Source organism: Lepisma saccharinum, chromosome 23, assembly GCF_977018435.1.
Source record: "Lepisma saccharinum chromosome 23, izLepSacc3.1, whole genome shotgun sequence".
Lineage (NCBI taxonomy): Eukaryota > Metazoa > Arthropoda > Insecta > Zygentoma > Lepismatidae > Lepisma > Lepisma saccharinum.
This window is the reverse complement of record NC_139251.1, coordinates 36671321-36690574: the sequence shown is the minus strand read 5'-3', so window position 1 is coordinate 36690574 and position 19254 is coordinate 36671321. Positions and strand designations below refer to the sequence as shown.

Here is a 19254-nt window from a genome sequence, read left to right as displayed (position 1 = left end):
ATATTACATGTGACATGATTACACAAATTGAACATACCATATTCCGAGCTATCATCACTGTGATTAGCCAAAAGTGTAAGAAAAGCGAAATAAATATACCAAATCAAGTAACCAACATTACGAACTTTAGGGAAAATATACAAATAACGAAAGTCTAGTGATAAAATATGAAGCCGATAGTATTTAGAGCTCTCAATTTTTTTTATTTAAAAGTTTTAAATATATACCAACTCATTTTATTTGTTATTGTTTTATTAGTGAACAAAAATTGATTTCATACCCCCGGAATCTGAGTTTCAATGGTTATTCTTTTAGATACATTTTTTTTATATTTCTCTGCTGTTCCAAAATATTATTTTATGATGAAATTGAGGAATGTACACTCGCAAAGAATATCCATGCCCGGGACGGGATTGAAACCTGGGACCCCTAGCCTCGTAGCGCGCTCTCAAGTGTGATTGTGTGATCTCATTAATTACTGTAACGCACGAAGAACAAGATAAATAATTGCATTGGAGAACGAATTTTATCAATTTCGTTTTACAGCATATGGTAAGTCTAATAGGTACTTTTTTGAATCAAATAAATTTTGGAGATTCAAACCCGATATCTCCATTTAAATAACTGCATTGGCCTAATTAATCTAATCATTATTTATTGTCATTAACGTAAAGGAGCAGAAAAACGAACGTTAATTGCACAAGTAAATAACGAAAATATTCACTGTTGTGAAGAGCGTTATAAAATATCAACCTTTCTTCAGAAATCAAACTTCAAACAATGGACTTGTTTATGTAATACAATAAACAAACATTTTACTCATTCATAATCATTAAATAATTATTTTACTTTAATTGCACTTATATTATCCTTAACAATCAGTATGTAACATTAGTTAAAGCGTGGCGCCGCATGTAAATCGTCTGTTGTTTCCATTAGTTCGCCCAACTACCACGAGATGTCGTACGAATAACCAGCTGACGTCAAGTTACGCTGTGCGCTACATTTTCTGCTTGGATGATTTAAATTTGAGAATTAACGGCGACGTGGTGAGATTTATTGCTGTGTTGTTTACATTCTGAAAAGGAAACGTTTAATTCGGGCAAAAAATTCGCACTTGGTCCTGAAGAAAAGTGTTTGCAGTGCTGCGTATATTACCGAAGCATGCATTTCCGTCCTTCAAACTGTTCGAAATCCCTCCCGCCGTGACTTGCGAGTGGCTGTCATTGGCTGCATCTGTGCCGTGTGTCATGTCAACATTCATAATAAGGACGGAGGAAGTTGCGGTTACCGATGTGATAAGAGTATGTTGAAAAGGGCTACGTATCCAGAAGATGTAGATCCCACCCTGCCAGAGTGGAAGAGGGAGCTTATTCTTCGTAAATGCGCCGTTTCGAAGTATGCCTTCAGCGATAGAGAGGTAGAGGGGCTGGAAGTTCCGACTTCCAGCAGCAGCAGTCGTCACGGAACCGTTTCGCACACAGAATACAGAGCTGGAAACCGTAAAACGTTAGCCTCCAACAAGGGCACAGGAGAAGGGGACTTTCACCTCCATGTTTCGCAGACGAGGGTCAAGCCAGGCTGCGAGACGGCGGGGCGGGGCAGTAAGTTCAGAGCAGCCAGTGAACCAAGAGCTGTGTGGGGCGGCGGTAACATGCGGTTGGAAACCATCGAGTGTGAATCAAGTGATCTCAGTGGAATAGTGGAAAACAAAATAGTGGCACTCCAGGAAAAATTCGATCCAAATATTAAAGTTAATCGGTTCGTCAAAACGTCAAAATCGAAAATGGGTGAAGAGAAGAAATTTGGTGCTTCGAGGACAGGATACCCAGATGGAGAATGTGGGAAAAAGGATACCGGGAGTGATAGGGTTGAACAGCCTTTTGTTAGGAATCGTTTAGTTTCGGTGCAAAGTGACGAAAATAGCCATGAAGAGTATCATTCGGACTCCAGTGAAGAATTACAGTACGGACCAGGTATAGTTAAAAAACTAAAATCCAAGTATCTCAGCATGACATTACGGGAAACTCAAAAGGGTAATAGGCCTTCGATATTAAATCTAAGGCGTGCAACCAGCCTAGAAAATATGCTTGAAAGTGATGAGGTAGACTTAAGTTCTCAACAACCAAATCATATCAGTAAAATTCGTAATTTATTTACTAAACGTGTCGATGGGAACTCCTATCATAGGCCAAGTTGTATGGTAGGGGATTCACTGAAAAGAGTTCGGTCTGTGGAAGCTCTTTTACAATTAGATGTTAAACAATCTCTTATTAGTCACTGTAATGGAGAAAAGAAAACTATGAAGACCGGTCTTGATTTACCAGTTAAGTTAGTTAATGAGGACATAATAATAATCGAAAATAAGAAAGATTCAGATAATGAGGGAAACAAAATTAATGGTGATTGCAATGGTGTACAGAAGCGTAAGCCACTACCCAATGGTTTGCATGGCGTGGAAGAAGATGAGTTGCCACCCCAAGATGTAGTGAAGCAAACTGTAAGAATTTTTGAACCATCACCACGACGGATATCAAGGAAGTCTGGCGTTGCCGCAAAAGTAGCTAATAAGAATTTGAATGGTAAATCAGTTGCCCCCAAGCCACCAATTATGAAGCCAAGCTTTCCTCCAAAACCAAGTTCTATTGTATTGCAGAGACAAAAGCCAGTTAGTGCCATAGTTACACCAAAGAAAACACCCGTTAGTAACACACAACAGAATACCTCTTCTGTGATACCCGTAAATGGAACAAATGCTATTTATCCTGTAAAGGTTGATAGCAATGATGGTTCACCTATTGCAAAATGTAATGACAGTCCTGTCGTAAAGTGCCCAGACAATAAAGCTTCCCTCCTCAATGGGGATGGAAATGTGAACATTCCACTAACAAATGGGAATGTTGACACCACACTGTTGAAACCAGAGTGGGATGATGAAAATGAAGATGAAGAAACTGGCACCAAATTGGTATCTAAAGTTGTAATGGATAATATAAGAAAGGATGGTGTGTCTGTCCAAATTAATTTCAATAAGAATAATAAAGAAGCGAAGTCATACTTGCCTTCCGATGAGAAACGTAATGCCTCATCACAAAACAAGCAAATTTTGTCTCCAATTGTTCCACCAAAAGTAATATCCCTACAGCAAAAACCAGGTTTAGAAAAGCATGACAGGGTCCAAAAGTCAGATACACCAAAACAAGTAGGGGTTATTAAACCCATAACGAAAGCTGAGAAGACATCTCCTTTGACGGAGCGTGAAATAGAGAAAAACCTAATCAACAAAGTGAAATCTGTCGATTCGACTACTAATATCAAGGAAGACACTATTAATTCGAATAGTGAAAAGGAACTGTCGAATACAGACTCGGGAAAAGTGCTGGAAGAAACTGTGAGCAAGATTGTGTTAGGTGAAAAAGGCCCTCGACTGTGGGATAAAGAACCATGGCATCAGAAACAAAATACCATGGTATTTAATTTTGTGGCAAGAGAAAAGGTTCCAGATTACATAGAAGATGATGGTCTTATCTTGAAAAGGAGATCAAGGGTGAGTTATACTTTTCTACATTAATTTCGAACTATTGTGTAAATTAATTTGCATGTGTAGTATCAGTAGTTTTACGAAGTTTTTAACATGCTGAGATTTTTTAAGTTGGAAAATGGCAGAGTTTTTGTAAGTGTTTTTAACCTTAACCAAATCCTCATGCAACACTTCTTTTACGCGGCACTATGCTCTGTGCCTAGAAACATCCACGAACCTAATGAAGGAGGCAGTCTGACCTCCGAAACGTTGTCCTAATAAGACTCCATACTCGCTCACGTAAGTAGTTAAATTAATCAACACTATTTAACGTATTTATTTCCTTTAATAGTGAGTAACATGCACAAACCTACAATATAGTATCAGCTTGCTTGGAGTGATGTATAATACGGCATTAGTAAACTGTATGATTCCTTAATGTATTTTCTCCATTGTGATATGGTTGTGCATATTATGTACAAGGATTAATGACAGTGTTGGACTTTGTCTCTCCATATTCTGTTATGTACCGTTGTTTTCATTATTCCTTTGCACACAAAGAAACCACCATAGTGGTAATAATTAATTTGAAAGTGCACAGAAGTATAGGGATCATTTTTACTTTCCGCATTGGTGTAGTGCTGACTCACAATCTCACTGCCAAAGGTTCCGGTTGAGTACCAATATGGCAGCGTTTTTACTGAGACTGACTGACAAAGTCAGAACATTTTGTAAAAACATTGAAAGCCCTTGAAAAGTTCATGAAATTGGGTAGTTTTGGGCTTGCCAGGATTAGTGTACACACAATTCAAATTTTTCTCCAAGCTTCTCTTGTAGATGTTTTGCGTAAATATATTTTTATGCATTTATTTTGATCAACATTGAATAAACTTCTTTCATTTTATTAGCATGTAAAGTTCTAGACTGAATGGACTAAGTTGTTTATCTTTAAACATGCAAGAAATTTGTTTCTTTGCATTACATAAGAGAGAGAGGGGCAGCGATAATTTCCATATACATGCATTTGTTTGAAATTGTGATGAACTGGATTTCAATTAGTCAACAAAGTCAGTTTTCTTGTTAAGTTTCTGTTGTGTAGTGACATGTACAGGATTCCCACTATCCTGGAAATTTCAGAAATTTGAAAATACACCACAAGACCTGGGAAAGCCGGGAAAATTGAGTACATTTTGTACTTAAATTGCATTGTTTTCTTGAGCAGTCATTGTTGGGAGTTGTGTATGAGCAGGTTTTTGTGATTAATTTTAATTTAAATTTTTGAACAAATTCAAATGCATTTCCACATTCATAATGCTGGATTAAGTGTAACAAATTAGTTGATGCATTGATTGTTTTTTCACTCTCGCAGTATTCTAGAACTGTGAACTTGGTGAAAATAATTGCTTTGTTTACTGTCACCGCCCATTCAAAATAGTTCATGAAGTTTATGATCTAGCTATAGCAGTGGTTTCACAACCTTTTTCAGTCCGGGACCCACCTTGAGGAAAATTACACTTCATGGGGCCCGGCAGAATTACTTTTAGGAGTGTGCATCCAGTTTAAGATCATGTTTTTGCTAACATCGAGTGCTTTAAGAAGCTCTTTTACGCTTGCTTAAACAAATTACACATACTTCATTCTAGAAAAGAAATTACGAAATTTAAAAGACTAATTTACTCTAGTCTAACATCGAACTAAACACAATGTGAAATGATGATAACGTACACTCCAATGGCAACCGCATACACACAGGTGGTCGGAAATATCAAGCGACTCCTTGAGTTGACATATATGTGACACACATAATTAAGAACTCATTGCTGTAACCGACCTGAAAACAACAGATGCTCAATTCCCTTGAGTTAAACATCAGAGAGATGCCTGTAAAAAGCAATGGTAGAGTGTGAATAACATAAATGTAGAATTTAGACTACGTACAACACGGGTTAAATTTAAAATGATAAAACAATTAGTAATTTATATGTAATGTGTTTTTAAGACGGATTAAATAAATTTTCGAGCCAGACTTCGTGACCCACCAAACGCCCCCTCGGGGCCCAGCAGGTTAAGAATCGATGATCTATAGGCAAATTCTTTCAAACATCCCCGTAAACATTACAAAAAAATTTACAGTCAGAACTCAGATCTGTTTTATGTAAAGATTCTTGTATAATTCAGTAAAATCTTATTTTTATAGATAATTTTCTGATATGTCGCTTCTTTTTTGACACTGTCATGTAAACAAGTGGGACCAGGTTCAATTCTTGGTGGAGGCACATAGTGGTTTTGATCTCACTTTAAAAATGTAGGTCCAGTCTTGATTAGCATATTTGTGTATAAAATTAATTTAAACTGTGAAAAACTTTTGGCTTTTTTCGGAGGCATGCTCATGGCCACGTACATTGATAAAGATTGTTTATTTAGGTTCTTCGTAAGATTTTCACCGTTTTTCATATAATTGATGTTACCAATATTGGTTTTGTTTTGGTGTCAGTTAAATTCCATAATTGTTCCACTCCCTCTGTACAGTGTGTGTACTTCAATACACATAACATGAATAAACGAAGGTTTCTGATTATGTAATTCAAGTGATACATTGAAATTTCTGTATCAATCTGATTCTCTACATGTCTGTAAGAATGTAGTGATCAGGTTTAATGATTTCTTGTTGTGCAGAACAATTTTTCTGTCATGCTCTATTTGCTTACATTAGTAGGTTAGAATTGTTAGTTCTGATTATTCTAGTATTTCACACTTAGCTTCATCTCCTGCATGTGTATACAACTTTTTGTATGCATGAAGAATGCTGTAGACAGCAGCAATTTATACAACATGTACATTAGTTTGTGTGCAGAAATCTTTACACAAGCAGAACTGTGTTACATATCTTTCAGTCAGCTTATACATACCCTTCGCTCCTCATGTCCTTGACAAAATACTCCAGTAATCACAGATTGTGGTAAACAGAACTTACTGTAAATTTCTCGTATTGGACAAACTGATTTCTTCAAATTTACAGGAGAAATTACTTACTGAATGCAGTTTCTTTATACTTGTGGAAGTTCGAGGAAGTTTTTCTCGCATCATTCATTGAATTTGGCCGGTAAATCATCTATTTTTCGATATAAATGTGTGACCGATGCACAAAAGCTCTTGCATCCATTTACTTCCAGGTAGTTGTAGCCTGTGTGCAATGACGTAATCCCGGTCAGTGTTTTCAAACACGTGTTTTTGTAACTGAAGAAGGTACGTTTCCGCAAATGGTTTGTGGGGCTACGTAGGTATTTTTGGGTGCAGTGGGGTGGAAACACTGCATGCCGAGTACGATAGTGAAACTGTGACTGCCATTTTGCGTGTTACCGAAGGCAAAAAGAAACTAAGAAAATTTACTCGATATGTCGCAAATAGAGCTTATTTCCGTGAAATAATCGAAATGCCACCTTCAGCAATGTTTCTTAATGCAAAATACGTAAGTACGAATATTCAAATTAAATGAACTAGCAAATTTCAGCCGTTTGTCCGATACGAGAAATTTACCAAACTTACATTATCACCTTAATATAAGGTTTATTTTTGGATAAATGCACTTAACAGCAATTTATAAACTTGAAACCACATATTGCAATTATTCTCGTCATTTTTCTACCACTATTGCTCCATTGCTATGGTATATTTTGCTTGTTAATAAATCTCTCCGTTTGTTAAATGTTGCCAGGTCCTGGCACATTAAGGTTAGTCTATTTGTTCATCTGACACTAGTTGTCTATGAAATAAATATTTGCAAACTTGGAAAACTAACAAATACAATATTTTAACTAAATAACAAAGAAGTACAATGTAATGTTCAGGGCATTACAACTGTGAACCATTAATTGGTATTTTTATTTCATTTCGTGTTGCTTTATTTCTTGTTTTCATTTCACATGGTTAATAATTGAAGGGCTCTGGTGTAAAACATGGAAGTGGTATTTTGGTCATTTCTGAGTTCATTAAGAAAAAAGGTTATTAAAAGCTATACTGTAGATAAGTTATTTTCGTGTTGTGTTTACCAATTCACAAGGCTTCGCAGAGTCCAATGCAAATTACATGACATGGCAATTTCACTCTAAAATTGAAGGATGGCACATTTAATTTGTATCTCAAAAATTACCGATGTCTCCATGTTTTACACCCGAGCCTTTCAATTATGTGTGCACATTATCTTTATCAAAAAATATTGGGGCCCTTTTAGATTTAATGTGTGTGTAACTGAGATTTACACTATTTAGTAAAGTAACTACCACTTTATAGAAAATATGTGTGATCTATATAGTTTTTTGTTACATGTTTTGATGTTTACCGAAAAAAAAACATTTCATCAGTTTTTATGAGTTATGGCTATGTTATTGAATGCTGTGCCATACATTGATCATGGAATATGTTCCACCATTACATTTATCTCTGGATACAGATAAAATCCATGTAAAAAGCAAATATTTCATGCAATAGCTGATAAGGATAGCATTGAGATTGTTACTAAGGTAGCCTGTATACAAACCAAGGTGACCAACTCTCCCATATTGATGCTAACTTTTTTGGATCCTCCCGTTTCCCATATATTTCATTAAGAATCAAGAGCACTAAATTGAAATTCATTCCCATATAATACGGGTTTGACGAGTAAGGAGCAACTATAATTATGAGTATAGTTCTAAAGCGTTTTTGAAATTTGCACAAGATAAACAAAATGCTTGTTTCTGCAGCATCATTGGATTAAGAAATATGCAAATTTGTATTTTTTTTTGTTTAATATTATCCATCCCATGAACACTGCACGGCTAAAAATGCCCAAACTTTGTCGCTCTTAAATTCATTGTCGATAGTTGGCAATCCTGATATGAAGTGACCTTTTCAATGTGCATGGGGATGAAGACAAAGGTCCAACAGTGTAGCTGTACCTAAGGGTAATAAACAGCTGCTAAATGACATCACTGCAGTTGTTTCCTGTTGCGGAATCATGTAACACACAAAAAGGGGATTATAGTAGTTGATGATTGGGTGGTTTGATGGTGTATTCAATATGTTTCCTGTATTTGGAATGGCATAGTGTTACATTGTTCATTGTAATGAAGGAGCTCCAGGCTTGATTCCAGGTGGATGCACATTGCACCGTGGTTTGGGTCCTTCTTTAAACTCAGTCCATTTCCCATTAAATATCTGAGTACAAGGTAATCAAAAATGTTCTTGCTGTTTTTGATCATCAGAAACAAAAAGATATGCAAAGAACGTCACATACTGTTAGTTCTCAAAGTAATCCTCATCGGCATCCAGCACCTTTTGTCAACATGCCTCCAGCTGTGCAGTGCCCTGGCGATAAATCTCGGGGTCTCGGACGGAAAGATGTCCGTGAGCGCTTGCCGCAAGTCTGCCTCATTTGTGAAGTATTTCCCACGAAGGTGGTTGTCCATGGAATAGAAGAGGTGATAATCTGTTGGCTCAAGGTCTGAAAAGTACCGCGGATGGCACAGTATCTCCCAGCCGAGTCACTGTATGGTATCCTTGGTCACCCGCGCACATGCGGCTTGGCATTTTCGTGAAGAAGCAGTACACAATTGCGATTAACCAATGCTGGTTCCTTATGCTGTTGCGCACGTTGCAACTGCTGCGAGTAGAGGTCCCCAGTGATGGTTTGGTCCGTTGGTAGCAGCTCATAGTGCACCACTGGGTGACTAGTCCACCATACAAAGCATGATCTTGCATGGGTGTGAAGGTTGTCTTGTGGCGTGAGGCACAAAGTCCCTTGTTGACAACCAATGTCGGGCACACTTGGGAGTGTCATATAGGACCCACTTTTCGTAACTGGTGAGCACTCGACCGAATATGGGTTTGTTGCTGTGCCAAGAAAGCAACGAGAAACAGGCTGTCGCTCGTTGTTGCTTCTTGCCTTCTGACTGTGTAAGAGGTACCCTCTTACTCAACTTGAACGTCTTTCCTATGTGATGCAGGTGCAGTCTGGCTGTTTTATCGGAAACCTGGAAGTGGTTGGAAAGCTCACCACACCTTAGGTTGCTGTCCTCCTGTATGGCTGCCTTCAGGGCCTCATCATCCAGGACCTGTGGTCGGCCACTGCTGGGTTCGTCACAAAGTGACAGATCTCCCAACCTGAACTTCTGGAACCAATTCCTATAGGTGCGTTCATTCACAGCATTACCCTCAAAGGCTTGACATATTCGGCAACTTGATTCTGCTCCGGACAAGTCACCTTAAAGTCATTAAGCAGACAACCCCAAAGGAGCTGCTTCAACACTTCGATTTCTCTTCGCCCCTGCTCAAGCTATGGCTGCTATGAGTGTGCAATGTGTCTGTATTGGGCAAGACCAATGTTCCCACTCCCACCCTGACCACTATTCCGGCACATGGCACACATATTTTTCTATCACTGATCACTTCTTCCCATGTGGTGTTAAAAAAACGGCAAGAACTTTTTTGGTTACCTTGTATATTATAAAGTGGCTGTTGAACACCAAGTTCAAACTTGGTGCATATCATTGGTGTTGGGGTTGCTTCGTCATTATGGAAAAACTGAAGAGGGGTTAACATAAGTTACATACTTTATTTCTGTGTGTCAAAGTGCCCCCTCAGTTTCTGAATTTAAATTATGTGCTGCATGTGTCATCAATTTAGACTTGTCATTTGAATAAGTAGGGCTATTATACATAATTAAGGTAGAAGTTATTGTGCCCCACCCCGTGACACCAAAAAGCAATTAATTTCTCCTTTAAATGTTACATTTCCCCTTCAACTTCACTAGAATATTCAAAGGTCAATTACCTTCTCTCTTTGTCTTAAATAATTAATTTTTCATCATTTGACAATTCACAGAAATTAAAATAATTTTCTTATTAGCTATAGGGGCAGTGTTTTATCTCCCCCACCCATGACAGAAAATTGTTCACATATAGCTATGAATCTGGGAAAATATTCTAAGGGTAGATATGTTTAATCAACAGTGTTGTTTCATAATTCATTGCACAGAAACTTTAAGAAGAAAAGATGTTTAACTGTCAGTAGAATAGTTACTTTAATGCCAAAGATGTAGTCTGGGTGTTCCACCCATGACAATGGAATACCCCATATACATGTTTACCCTTGAGAAAAAAAAGATAAAACCTCAAGTCTTGAAATATTACTGTCTATTCAAAAATTCAGTAATAATATTAATATAACCAAGCTAAACACACAAGTTTTGTTCACGAAGACTCTGGTCTCATGTTGATTAAAACTATGATCTTCATGCCTCCCCTAATGTGCAAGTGTTGGCCAGTCACTTGTTGTTTTTTTTTAAATGGACAACTCTTAGGTGTGTGTATTTTTATTTTTACCAATTTAAAAAATCATGATGTGAATGGCAAATCAGTTTATGCTTGTCTGACTAATGGCTCTGGGAGTATCTTACATTTGAATGAGCTGCACTGGAACCGGTAGTCACCCACCAGTAGGAGTAAATTGGAGATCTATGTATGAGTAGGGTAACCTGGTCATGGAAACCTTCAACAACGACGGGGTTCGGCTCGCCGACCACACTTCACCCCGTAACTGGTTGGTCTCCACACCTCTGTCGAGGCATGTGTGATTGAGGCCGGCAGTTGGTACATAGGTCCTGGCTCTCAAGGCCTGTTGTGCCATGCATTATGTATTGACATGGTACCCACTGATTTGAACAACATTGATTTGACATGGAAATTGTTAGAAAATTGGGGGGAGACGGGTGTTATTCATAATCACATGCAGCCTTAGTGGTAGAGTACTTTGAGCTGTCAACTCTTGATTGTACCACCAAAGGTTCCATTGTTCAAGTCCCAGTGTAGATTTCTAGTGAGTGTCCCTTCATCTAAGCATCATTTGTAGCTGCACGCATCATATGGCCATTGTTATGATTAGCCAAAATTTGTGGAAAATTAGTGATATTTTGTACCTTCAAGTTATGTAATTTCATGTAAATAATAGTGAAAGTCCTGAATCAATTATTATTATTTTTAATTTTTTTACATATTTTTGAACACTTTTTCTATCATAAGAATGAATTTAAGGTAAACAAATATGTGACTACTGAGAAAATATGTTGGTTATTAGAATGACCAATCATTGCACGAAGGAACATAGTGCATATGATAAAGCCATATCACTCAATGTACCCACTATATTGTTCTCGGACTTTATATTATGAAGTGTGCTGCGACCAATATACTCATATGCAAAATATCACCGGAATTAACACACAGGAAAGAAACTGTTTTTAGAAGCCACATGGTTCTGCTTACATTAACTTTGTTCTTGCAGGCAGAAAATAATGCACTGTTTAGGTTTATTTTGGGGGGAAAGGTGAATGTTTGCTGGTATGATAGAATACAAAAACAAATTTTCTGTAGCGTACATGGGAGCCACTTTGCAATGTTCTGAAAGTGCTCTGGGAAAGTAGGACAGTGGGAGTCTAGATTTTGATGAGTTGTGCTTTAACAGTTTAACTTATTGTTTATTTATTCGAATGATGGCAGCTCTTGTCCTTTGGTGACGTGGCAAAATATGGTGAAGTGGGTGCTTTTTATGTTTGATGTGTACCTGTGTGTACATTCAGCCGGTTGGTACAGTCAAGAGGCAAAAGTGGACTTGTACGTACCGAATGAAGTAATTTATTTCTCATTGTGTTTGAGCTTCTACGTTTGACAAAATTTTGGTTTCAAATTTCAAGCTAGAAAATGTAAGAAATTCCTTACCTGTGGCTATTTGCGACCAGGGTTAACATGTTTAAAACATGTTCCTTTTTTATTTTTTTATTACAAATTTGTAAAGCACTACTATGATTAAATAGCATATGGATATAACAGTTTTTATTTTGGTGTTTACTTTATAACTAGAAACTCGGTCCTTCCTCGAATGATTAAGATATTCCTCATCGAGCATTCTTCTCACAAAATAAGTTTTCTAGAGATACGTTTTTATAGTTTAAAAAACATTGTTTCTGTTCTTGGTAAAAACATGTTTAAAACGTGTTTTTTAAAAGAACACAAATGTTGCCAACCCTCTTATGCCTGTTGTTTATAACTGTTGTAATCTTTCTAGACATGATGGCAAGAGTGCCTGGGTGCAAAGTTTCACGATTGTTATCTTGGTATTCTTAAGTAAACATTTTGTGCATTAGGTAAATGGTGGTCTGCCCTCAAAATGATTACTTCCCGATTTTTTCTACATTTGGCCCTTCTGAACCAAAGGCGGCTGCATTTTGGCCTCTCTTTAGGTATTTTTTTTAAAAAAAGAAAACATTATTGATATGTCGTTAAGTGTTGGGACATTTTCAGACTGATGTGAGGCTCCCCGATGGCATGATGGTAACGCAGTTTCATTGTAACCAATGGGCCCCACGTTCGGTTGCTAAATGAGGCACAGTGTGTCCTTTTGATCCCACGATTAGCTTATCTGTGCATAAAGTGGTCCTAAAAATTACTTCGAGACGGATATAAAGGTAAATTTACTTGGCGACTGTGACTCCATTGCGGTGTCAATTTTTTTTTACCATAGTTCATAATGATGCCTTGTAATCAAGCTACCTCTCTATCATGTGTCAATCTGTTGTTAGTTTTCAGCATGGAATCAATCGTTATTGGTTTTAAATGACGTCGCCAGTTGAAGAGTCCGGGTTCGAGTCCCAATCTAAGCATGGATATTCCTTTGTGCGCCTTTTTCAATTTCAGCTACTCATCATTCATCTTCACTGTGACGATTAGCCGAATAGGGGCGCACACAAAGAATAGAAGCTAGACTTTAGAGGTTGATTTTGTTTTAATAGAATAATTAAAATTAACTTCGTTCTTTGTCTTAAGATTGCGCATGTTAAATAAGCTTATAAAATATCGTTCTGTAATGTTAACACAATGCAAATTGTTGCAATGCCCACTTGAACACCTTCCTTGATAATTAGCTGAGCTAGCTGTTACATATTCAGTTTAACGTGTGTGTGTGTGCGAATGAAAGCTGGTTCCATTGCTAATGACTTCTCAATGCTAAAGAACCTTAACTGTTTCAGGCAACGTCGGTTTCAATTTTTTTTCCAAGTGAAATTTGAATGGTGAAAAGAATGCAAGACTTTAAAGAAGTTTCGTGATGCCCGTATAATAATGCGTACCGTAATATTAATTGCGTACAGTGTCTGGGCGTCTGAACGCTGTATGTACTCTGAAGAGATCGAAGGGGGGTCGCAGAAGACAACAGGTTGCGGTTTTCTTGCTTCGTTGCCTAGTTACCTGCGTCATGCACCAGTTTCTTCCTTTTCTCAGACAGTGCCGTGTGTTATATTGCAGTACTTGCAATGGCAGAGTTGTGGCTGGTTTCTGATAATTTTGTTTCTTCGGTTGGTTCTACATATTGCCGCTCAAGTAGTTCTTTTTTGATAGAACATTTTCAGATTGTATATGATTCCGAGAACTAGATAACATATGCATTGTTAAGACATAAATGTTGTTGTGTATGTACTCGTAAGCTTGATCTCTTCGTTTGGGTCGACGAGGTAAATGATTTGAAAGGACAACTACAAGCTCCCAGATAATTATTTCGCACCATTTTCCTACCCGTAGTGACATTCAAAATGCATTTTCAAACTAAACCCCACCTAAAAAAAAAAAAAAAAAAAAAACCTTCCTGGGTGCGCTGATGATACCGTGCGCCAGAGCCTCGTCAACCTCCACGAATTTAGTTTCCAGGACGTGCTGCGTGGACGAAATGGCAATGTCGCCCATTTTTTAAAATTTATTTTTTGGAAATTCACCCGTTTTCAATACGCAAATGTTATTTAAATGCATTCGGACCCCTGTGGTGAATAGTTTAACTTTGCATGCATAGAATTAGCTTTTTTTATGTTGGTTAATCCCGCTTTGGTCTCAGATAGGCCAATGAGGAACTATTGCATCTCCACTGGGTATCAAACCCGGGACCGTTTGATTACAAGTCCACAGCATTTCAACTACGTCATCGGGTAGCCCTCGAAACTTCAAAAAACAAAGCACATTTGTTAAGCATATATCAACAAAACAATCCAACTTTTTGCACGATGCATGTGTTTAAAAATGGAAGGTCATGCTCCTGCAACAGGGAACAACTGCAGTGACGTCACTTGGCAGCTGCTGGCATTAATTACCCTTAGCTTTAGCAGTTCCGCCACATAGACACAGTCAAATTCCATGGCACTTTTCTAAACGTATGGTAGATGTTTATTTCACAGTTCAGTCGATTTGCATGCGACATCGCGATTAACCAAGGTGGAAGAATAACGGCGTAAAGTGACAAAAACGCCAATACATTACACGCGTCAGTTTTTGTAGGGTGGAGATCTTTCACAGCAAATCTGCATACCGTCTTGCTTTTAATGCGGTACAGGGTTATTCAAAATGAAGTCGACAATAAAACGTTTATACAGGGTGGCCCAAAAATAGGTAACCGAAATATAAGGTAACGGTTCTACATTTTGGTTACCTTTTTTTGGGCCACCTGTAATAATAGTGTTATTGATTGATTTGGTTGATATTACTTCGCTTATCTGACACTTATGGCTAATCGCCAAGTTGGGGACGAGTGATGATATGATGAAATGTGTGCACACATATATGTAAATCCTATTTTGAAAGTGTTCGCAAGTAAAGGAGAAATACTTGAAAACCTGGGGTTTGTTGCAACTATAGTACCGTTGCTTTCGTATTTCTACTAAAATTAAATATACTCTAAATACATTTATAGTAAGTTAAAACATTACACAATTGGCTGGTTGGGAATTTGATACATTTACTGAGGGATATGAGTAAGTTTCTTTTCCGGCACCTTTATATTTATAATCTCCGGCCTTCATATTGTTTACGCATATTCGAGCTTATGCGTGAATATGCATTATTGGAAACGCTGCTAGGTGTTGAGTCAGATGCGCTTTTTTGTAATTTAAAAAAAGTCCACGTTTCCTGTTTGTAATGCAAGTTCCATGACTATTTTATCGCCCGTGGAATATAAAGAGTTATTTTTTACCGCAGCCTTTTACAATGACGTGCTATATACTGCAGTCAACTGCTTGACGACTGAAAAAAAGTTGTTCTTTTGCTTTGTAGTTTTCGTGGTATCTGATTGTGTGCATATGTTTCGAAGTCGTGATTTTTACAACAAGGATGATGTTACCTTGTTGTTGAAGATGATCAATTGGTTGAAGGTGAGGTATGGGTGTGAATTGTTATTATTTTGATACTTGCCAGGGATTTAGGAAAGAAAAGTTCCACTTCTTTTGTTGAACTATCATTTTTATTATATGTCTACACCAGGGTTGGATAATTGACGTAATTTACTTTTGTTGTCTCCATGTTGACCAATACAAGCATCATCCATGTAGGAATTTCCACTTCGAGCACTGGTTCACACACACACACACACACAGTGTGCTATTTGGGAAATTTCTTCTACGACCTTTAATTATATGAAATATACAATCTCCCAGGACCAAAATTTAGCAGCCAGATGAGGGAAATGCCCCCCAATCCCCCCTTCAAATACCCCTCTGTATGTATGCATGTATATGTGTACACACGTGCAGGCGGTAACGCGTATGTATTTATTTTCGACTAACTTACCCCACTCTGCAAGACCCATGTGACTTCTGAATTTATTAAATTACTTAAATGTTTCATTGGTAACAGCCTGAAGGGCGTATGGATCTCGCACATGTGATCAGGGTTCGATTCCTCGTGGGGCAAGTAATTTTTCTTTATATTCGCTTATTTCCCATTAGTTCTAGGCGAGAAGAGTTCAGTGCTGACCACACAACTCATATCCACGACAGAACACACATGTGGAACCGCCCGATAAGTTTCGAAATGTGATGCACTAACCACTATATCACAGAAGATGGCTTTAAAAAATAAGTTGTACATGAAAGTGAAGAAAGGCTTCATTTCACACTCAACTTCATTATCACCCTGTAGCGTTCTTGTAAGGTATTTGACCTTCCTATCGCATCGTTCATAGCTGTGTATGTGTGTTTATTATAAGTGTGCATGTAATAACGCACAAAACCAATTGTTTTCGCTCTCCGTCGGCGATAATTAAAACTGTTTTATTTAATTGTATTTCTGTGTCTTCTACTTCGGCAACGTCGTTGAATGGTAATGTTTGATAACTGACCGTTAACTTTCATTACGCTAAAGCTAATGCAGAGCGTTTATATGGTGTATACCATAATTAATTTATAATGTATCTGTACACTTTCCTCGGTACCAAATTTTTATGGCACCCAAATTATTTCGATATGCCAATCAGCTTTTTCTCTGAGTACCATAGATTCAATAGTACACACACAGTAGGAAAATATGTCCTTGATAGCTATATAAGGATTCAATGTACCCAGTCACTGAAAGTAAATTATTTATTTGTAATCTCTTTTGCAGACGCACTACATATTGTTTGGTGCATTCTAAAATAACTAAAGTGTACGTTGTGAGGATGGAAGTCATTTTTAAAGGAATACACGTGGCTTTCGAGAAATCCTTTATTTTCTGTCACTTTAATGTACACACGTGTTAATCAAAACGTACCTTTATACGAGGGTTGTTATTTCAGAAACCGATAGAAGGATCGTATTTGCTCTGCGAGATATGCTTCATTTATGTATGTCTCTTGAGACGTTGGTTAGTTTCATTTATGACTCTATAACATGTGACTTGAAATATCGATAAGTGATGTTTTAGCAATTGCTGACTAATGATTGATTGTTATTTACACAACGTCATTAGTTTAAAGTAACTGATCCTTTGTAAGTGAATTTTAGGGATTAATCATTCTTTTAACTATGCATTAATATTTCTTTGTGTACTTGCTGAAAGTACATTTGTTGTATTCATGTCCAGATATTATTAGAATGATTAAATCAAGAAGACTTAGGTAGGCAGGGCATGTGACACGAATGGGAGAGGAGAGAGAGTTTACAGGATTCTTGTTGGGAAACCTGATGGTAAGAGACCAGTAGGAAGACCAAAACGAAGATGGAGGGATAATGTTGAGATTTGCCTAAATGAAATGTGTAGGGATGGAAAAGAGTATATAGATCTTGCTCAGGATAGGGACAGATGGAAGGCCTGTGTTGCTGCAGCCATGAACCTTCGGGTTCAAGAAGGCTAGAGAGTTAGTTTGTGTACTTGCTCATAATTAAACAGCCTTCATTGTAGCAGTTAAAATATTTATGAAGATTTGCAATCCATAGGTTCTGAGTTCGTTTCCAGGTGGTGACACATTTTAGTGGTCATGATCCAGCTTTAAACTCTTGTGCGGTGCCGATTGACTTTTCAGTGTAATAGCACAAGGCCATGACATCATGTCCTATCGCCATGCCCGTATCCAAGGAGGGGAGAGAAGGGTTATGGATTCCACTCGAATTATGAAATATTTGATTGTGAGCTTATAAAAACCTAGGAAAATAACATTGAGGATTTTATAGATTTTGCAATAATTTCGATTTGGTCCTTGCATAAATGAATGGGGTGGTCGTGGAGAGAGGCAAGGTCCAGAATTGTGCAGACTGCGATATTTGGTAATTTTAGTTAATATAACTGTTGATGTAAGGCTACCAAAACCGAGACAGTTCGTTCACATTTTCGGATCCGACCCTCGCACCCCCCCCCCCCTCAAAATTCCTGTGGATGGGCCTGCATATCGCTTCTATTCTCTGGCATTTTAGACCAAAGTTCGCCACTTCTTTTCCGCTAGCTTCCAGATTGTACTCGCATGTTACTGTGTTTTTGAAGTATTGTTTCCTCAAATGGTTGGACGGGACCAGGGGGGAGACAAATCTTTTTTTAAAAAATGATAATAAAATTAAAATAATCAGGAGATAGCCGTTTTGTTTTTGTTTGTTTAGCAAATACGGGCTAATAAAGCCATTAATCCAACTAAGATAAACTATGAAATGTGATTTTAAAACGTTTGCTTTATTAATTAACACAATATTGGATTAAAAGTAATTAATTCTTGCAGTGGAGTGGACTTCCTAATGAAGGCTCAACCGGTAACAGCATGCACAACTATGCAATGCATTCTAATATATGTCCGCCTGTATCATATCCGTGAAGATATTAAAATTCGGCTAACAACAATGCACAAATTTATAATGACATGTTCATTATTCTGATTTAATGATACAGAAAACACATACTGTACTAGTTATTTTTTTTAAAAAAAGTTGGGAAAATTTCCGTAAGCGAAGTCGAAATATTAATTTTTTAGAATCCTGGAAAGTCAAGGGTTGCTTGCGCACCCCTTGATTTTCTTCCGCACCCCCATTTCAAAACCTATGTTCAACCGAAAATCCTAACTTATAGTATCATATTATGCCACGTCATGTTGAGCGCCGAATGTTAGGTGAGGCCGCCGTTATTGTATGCAACAATCATTGATCCTACTTGACGAAAATCCTCCGGTCGTCCATGTGTCATTGGCCTCCCTTGAACAAGTTGTTCCTTTCAAATTTCCAAACATGTCGTTGTGCTAAAATCAATCAAAATCTAAGCATTGGCATCAAGGGCGCACGCAGGATTTTTTCTCAGGGGGGACAGAGTCATAGAAAAGTTTTATCATTATTATTGCTATTGCTGCTATTATTATTATTTACTGCACTACTAAACAAATCATAAAACTCAAATTGAATTGAAAATACTTTGGCGTTGTATACAAGTTCAGAC

General features: G+C 37.6%; 2 protein-coding genes across 2 annotated transcripts; one reads left to right on the top strand and one right to left on the bottom strand.

Moving 5' to 3' along the window:
• The first annotated feature begins 1009 nt into the window (after positions 1–1009).
• Positions 1010–9006, top strand: bif (protein phosphatase 1-binding protein bifocal). Its single transcript, XM_083144710.1, has 2 exons — positions 1010–3547; positions 8764–9006. Exons 1-2 carry the CDS (start codon positions 1307–1309, stop codon positions 9004–9006), a joined length of 2484 nt encoding a protein of 827 aa, XP_083000836.1. The 5' UTR covers positions 1010–1306.
• A 222-nt stretch (positions 9007–9228) lies between these two features.
• On the bottom strand, positions 9229–11185 carry LOC146005466 (histone-lysine N-methyltransferase SETMAR-like). Its single transcript, XM_083144709.1, has 2 exons — positions 10993–11185; positions 9229–9743 (listed from the first exon to the last, which is right to left on the bottom strand). Exons 1-2 carry the CDS (start codon positions 11183–11185, stop codon positions 9229–9231), a joined length of 708 nt encoding a protein of 235 aa, XP_083000835.1.
• Between the last annotated feature and the right edge of the window lie 8069 nt (positions 11186–19254).

Excerpts from the sequence above, each read along its gene's own strand:
- bif (XM_083144710.1), top strand. The coding sequence starts at position 1,307 with ATGTTGAAAAGGGCTACGTATCCAGAAGATGTAGATCCCACCCTGCCA. Across the intron at positions 3,548-8,763 it reads TCTTGAAAAGGAGATCAAGG|AAACAAAAAGATATGCAAAG; the intron begins GTGAGTTATACT and ends TTTGATCATCAG.
- LOC146005466 (XM_083144709.1), bottom strand. The coding sequence starts at position 11,185 with ATGGCACAACAGGCCTTGAGAGCCAGGACCTATGTACCAACTGCCGGC. Across the intron at positions 9,744-10,992 it reads TCTCCAATTTACTCCTACTG|AATCAAGTTGCCGAATATGT; the intron begins GTGGGTGACTAC and ends TGTCCGGAGCAG.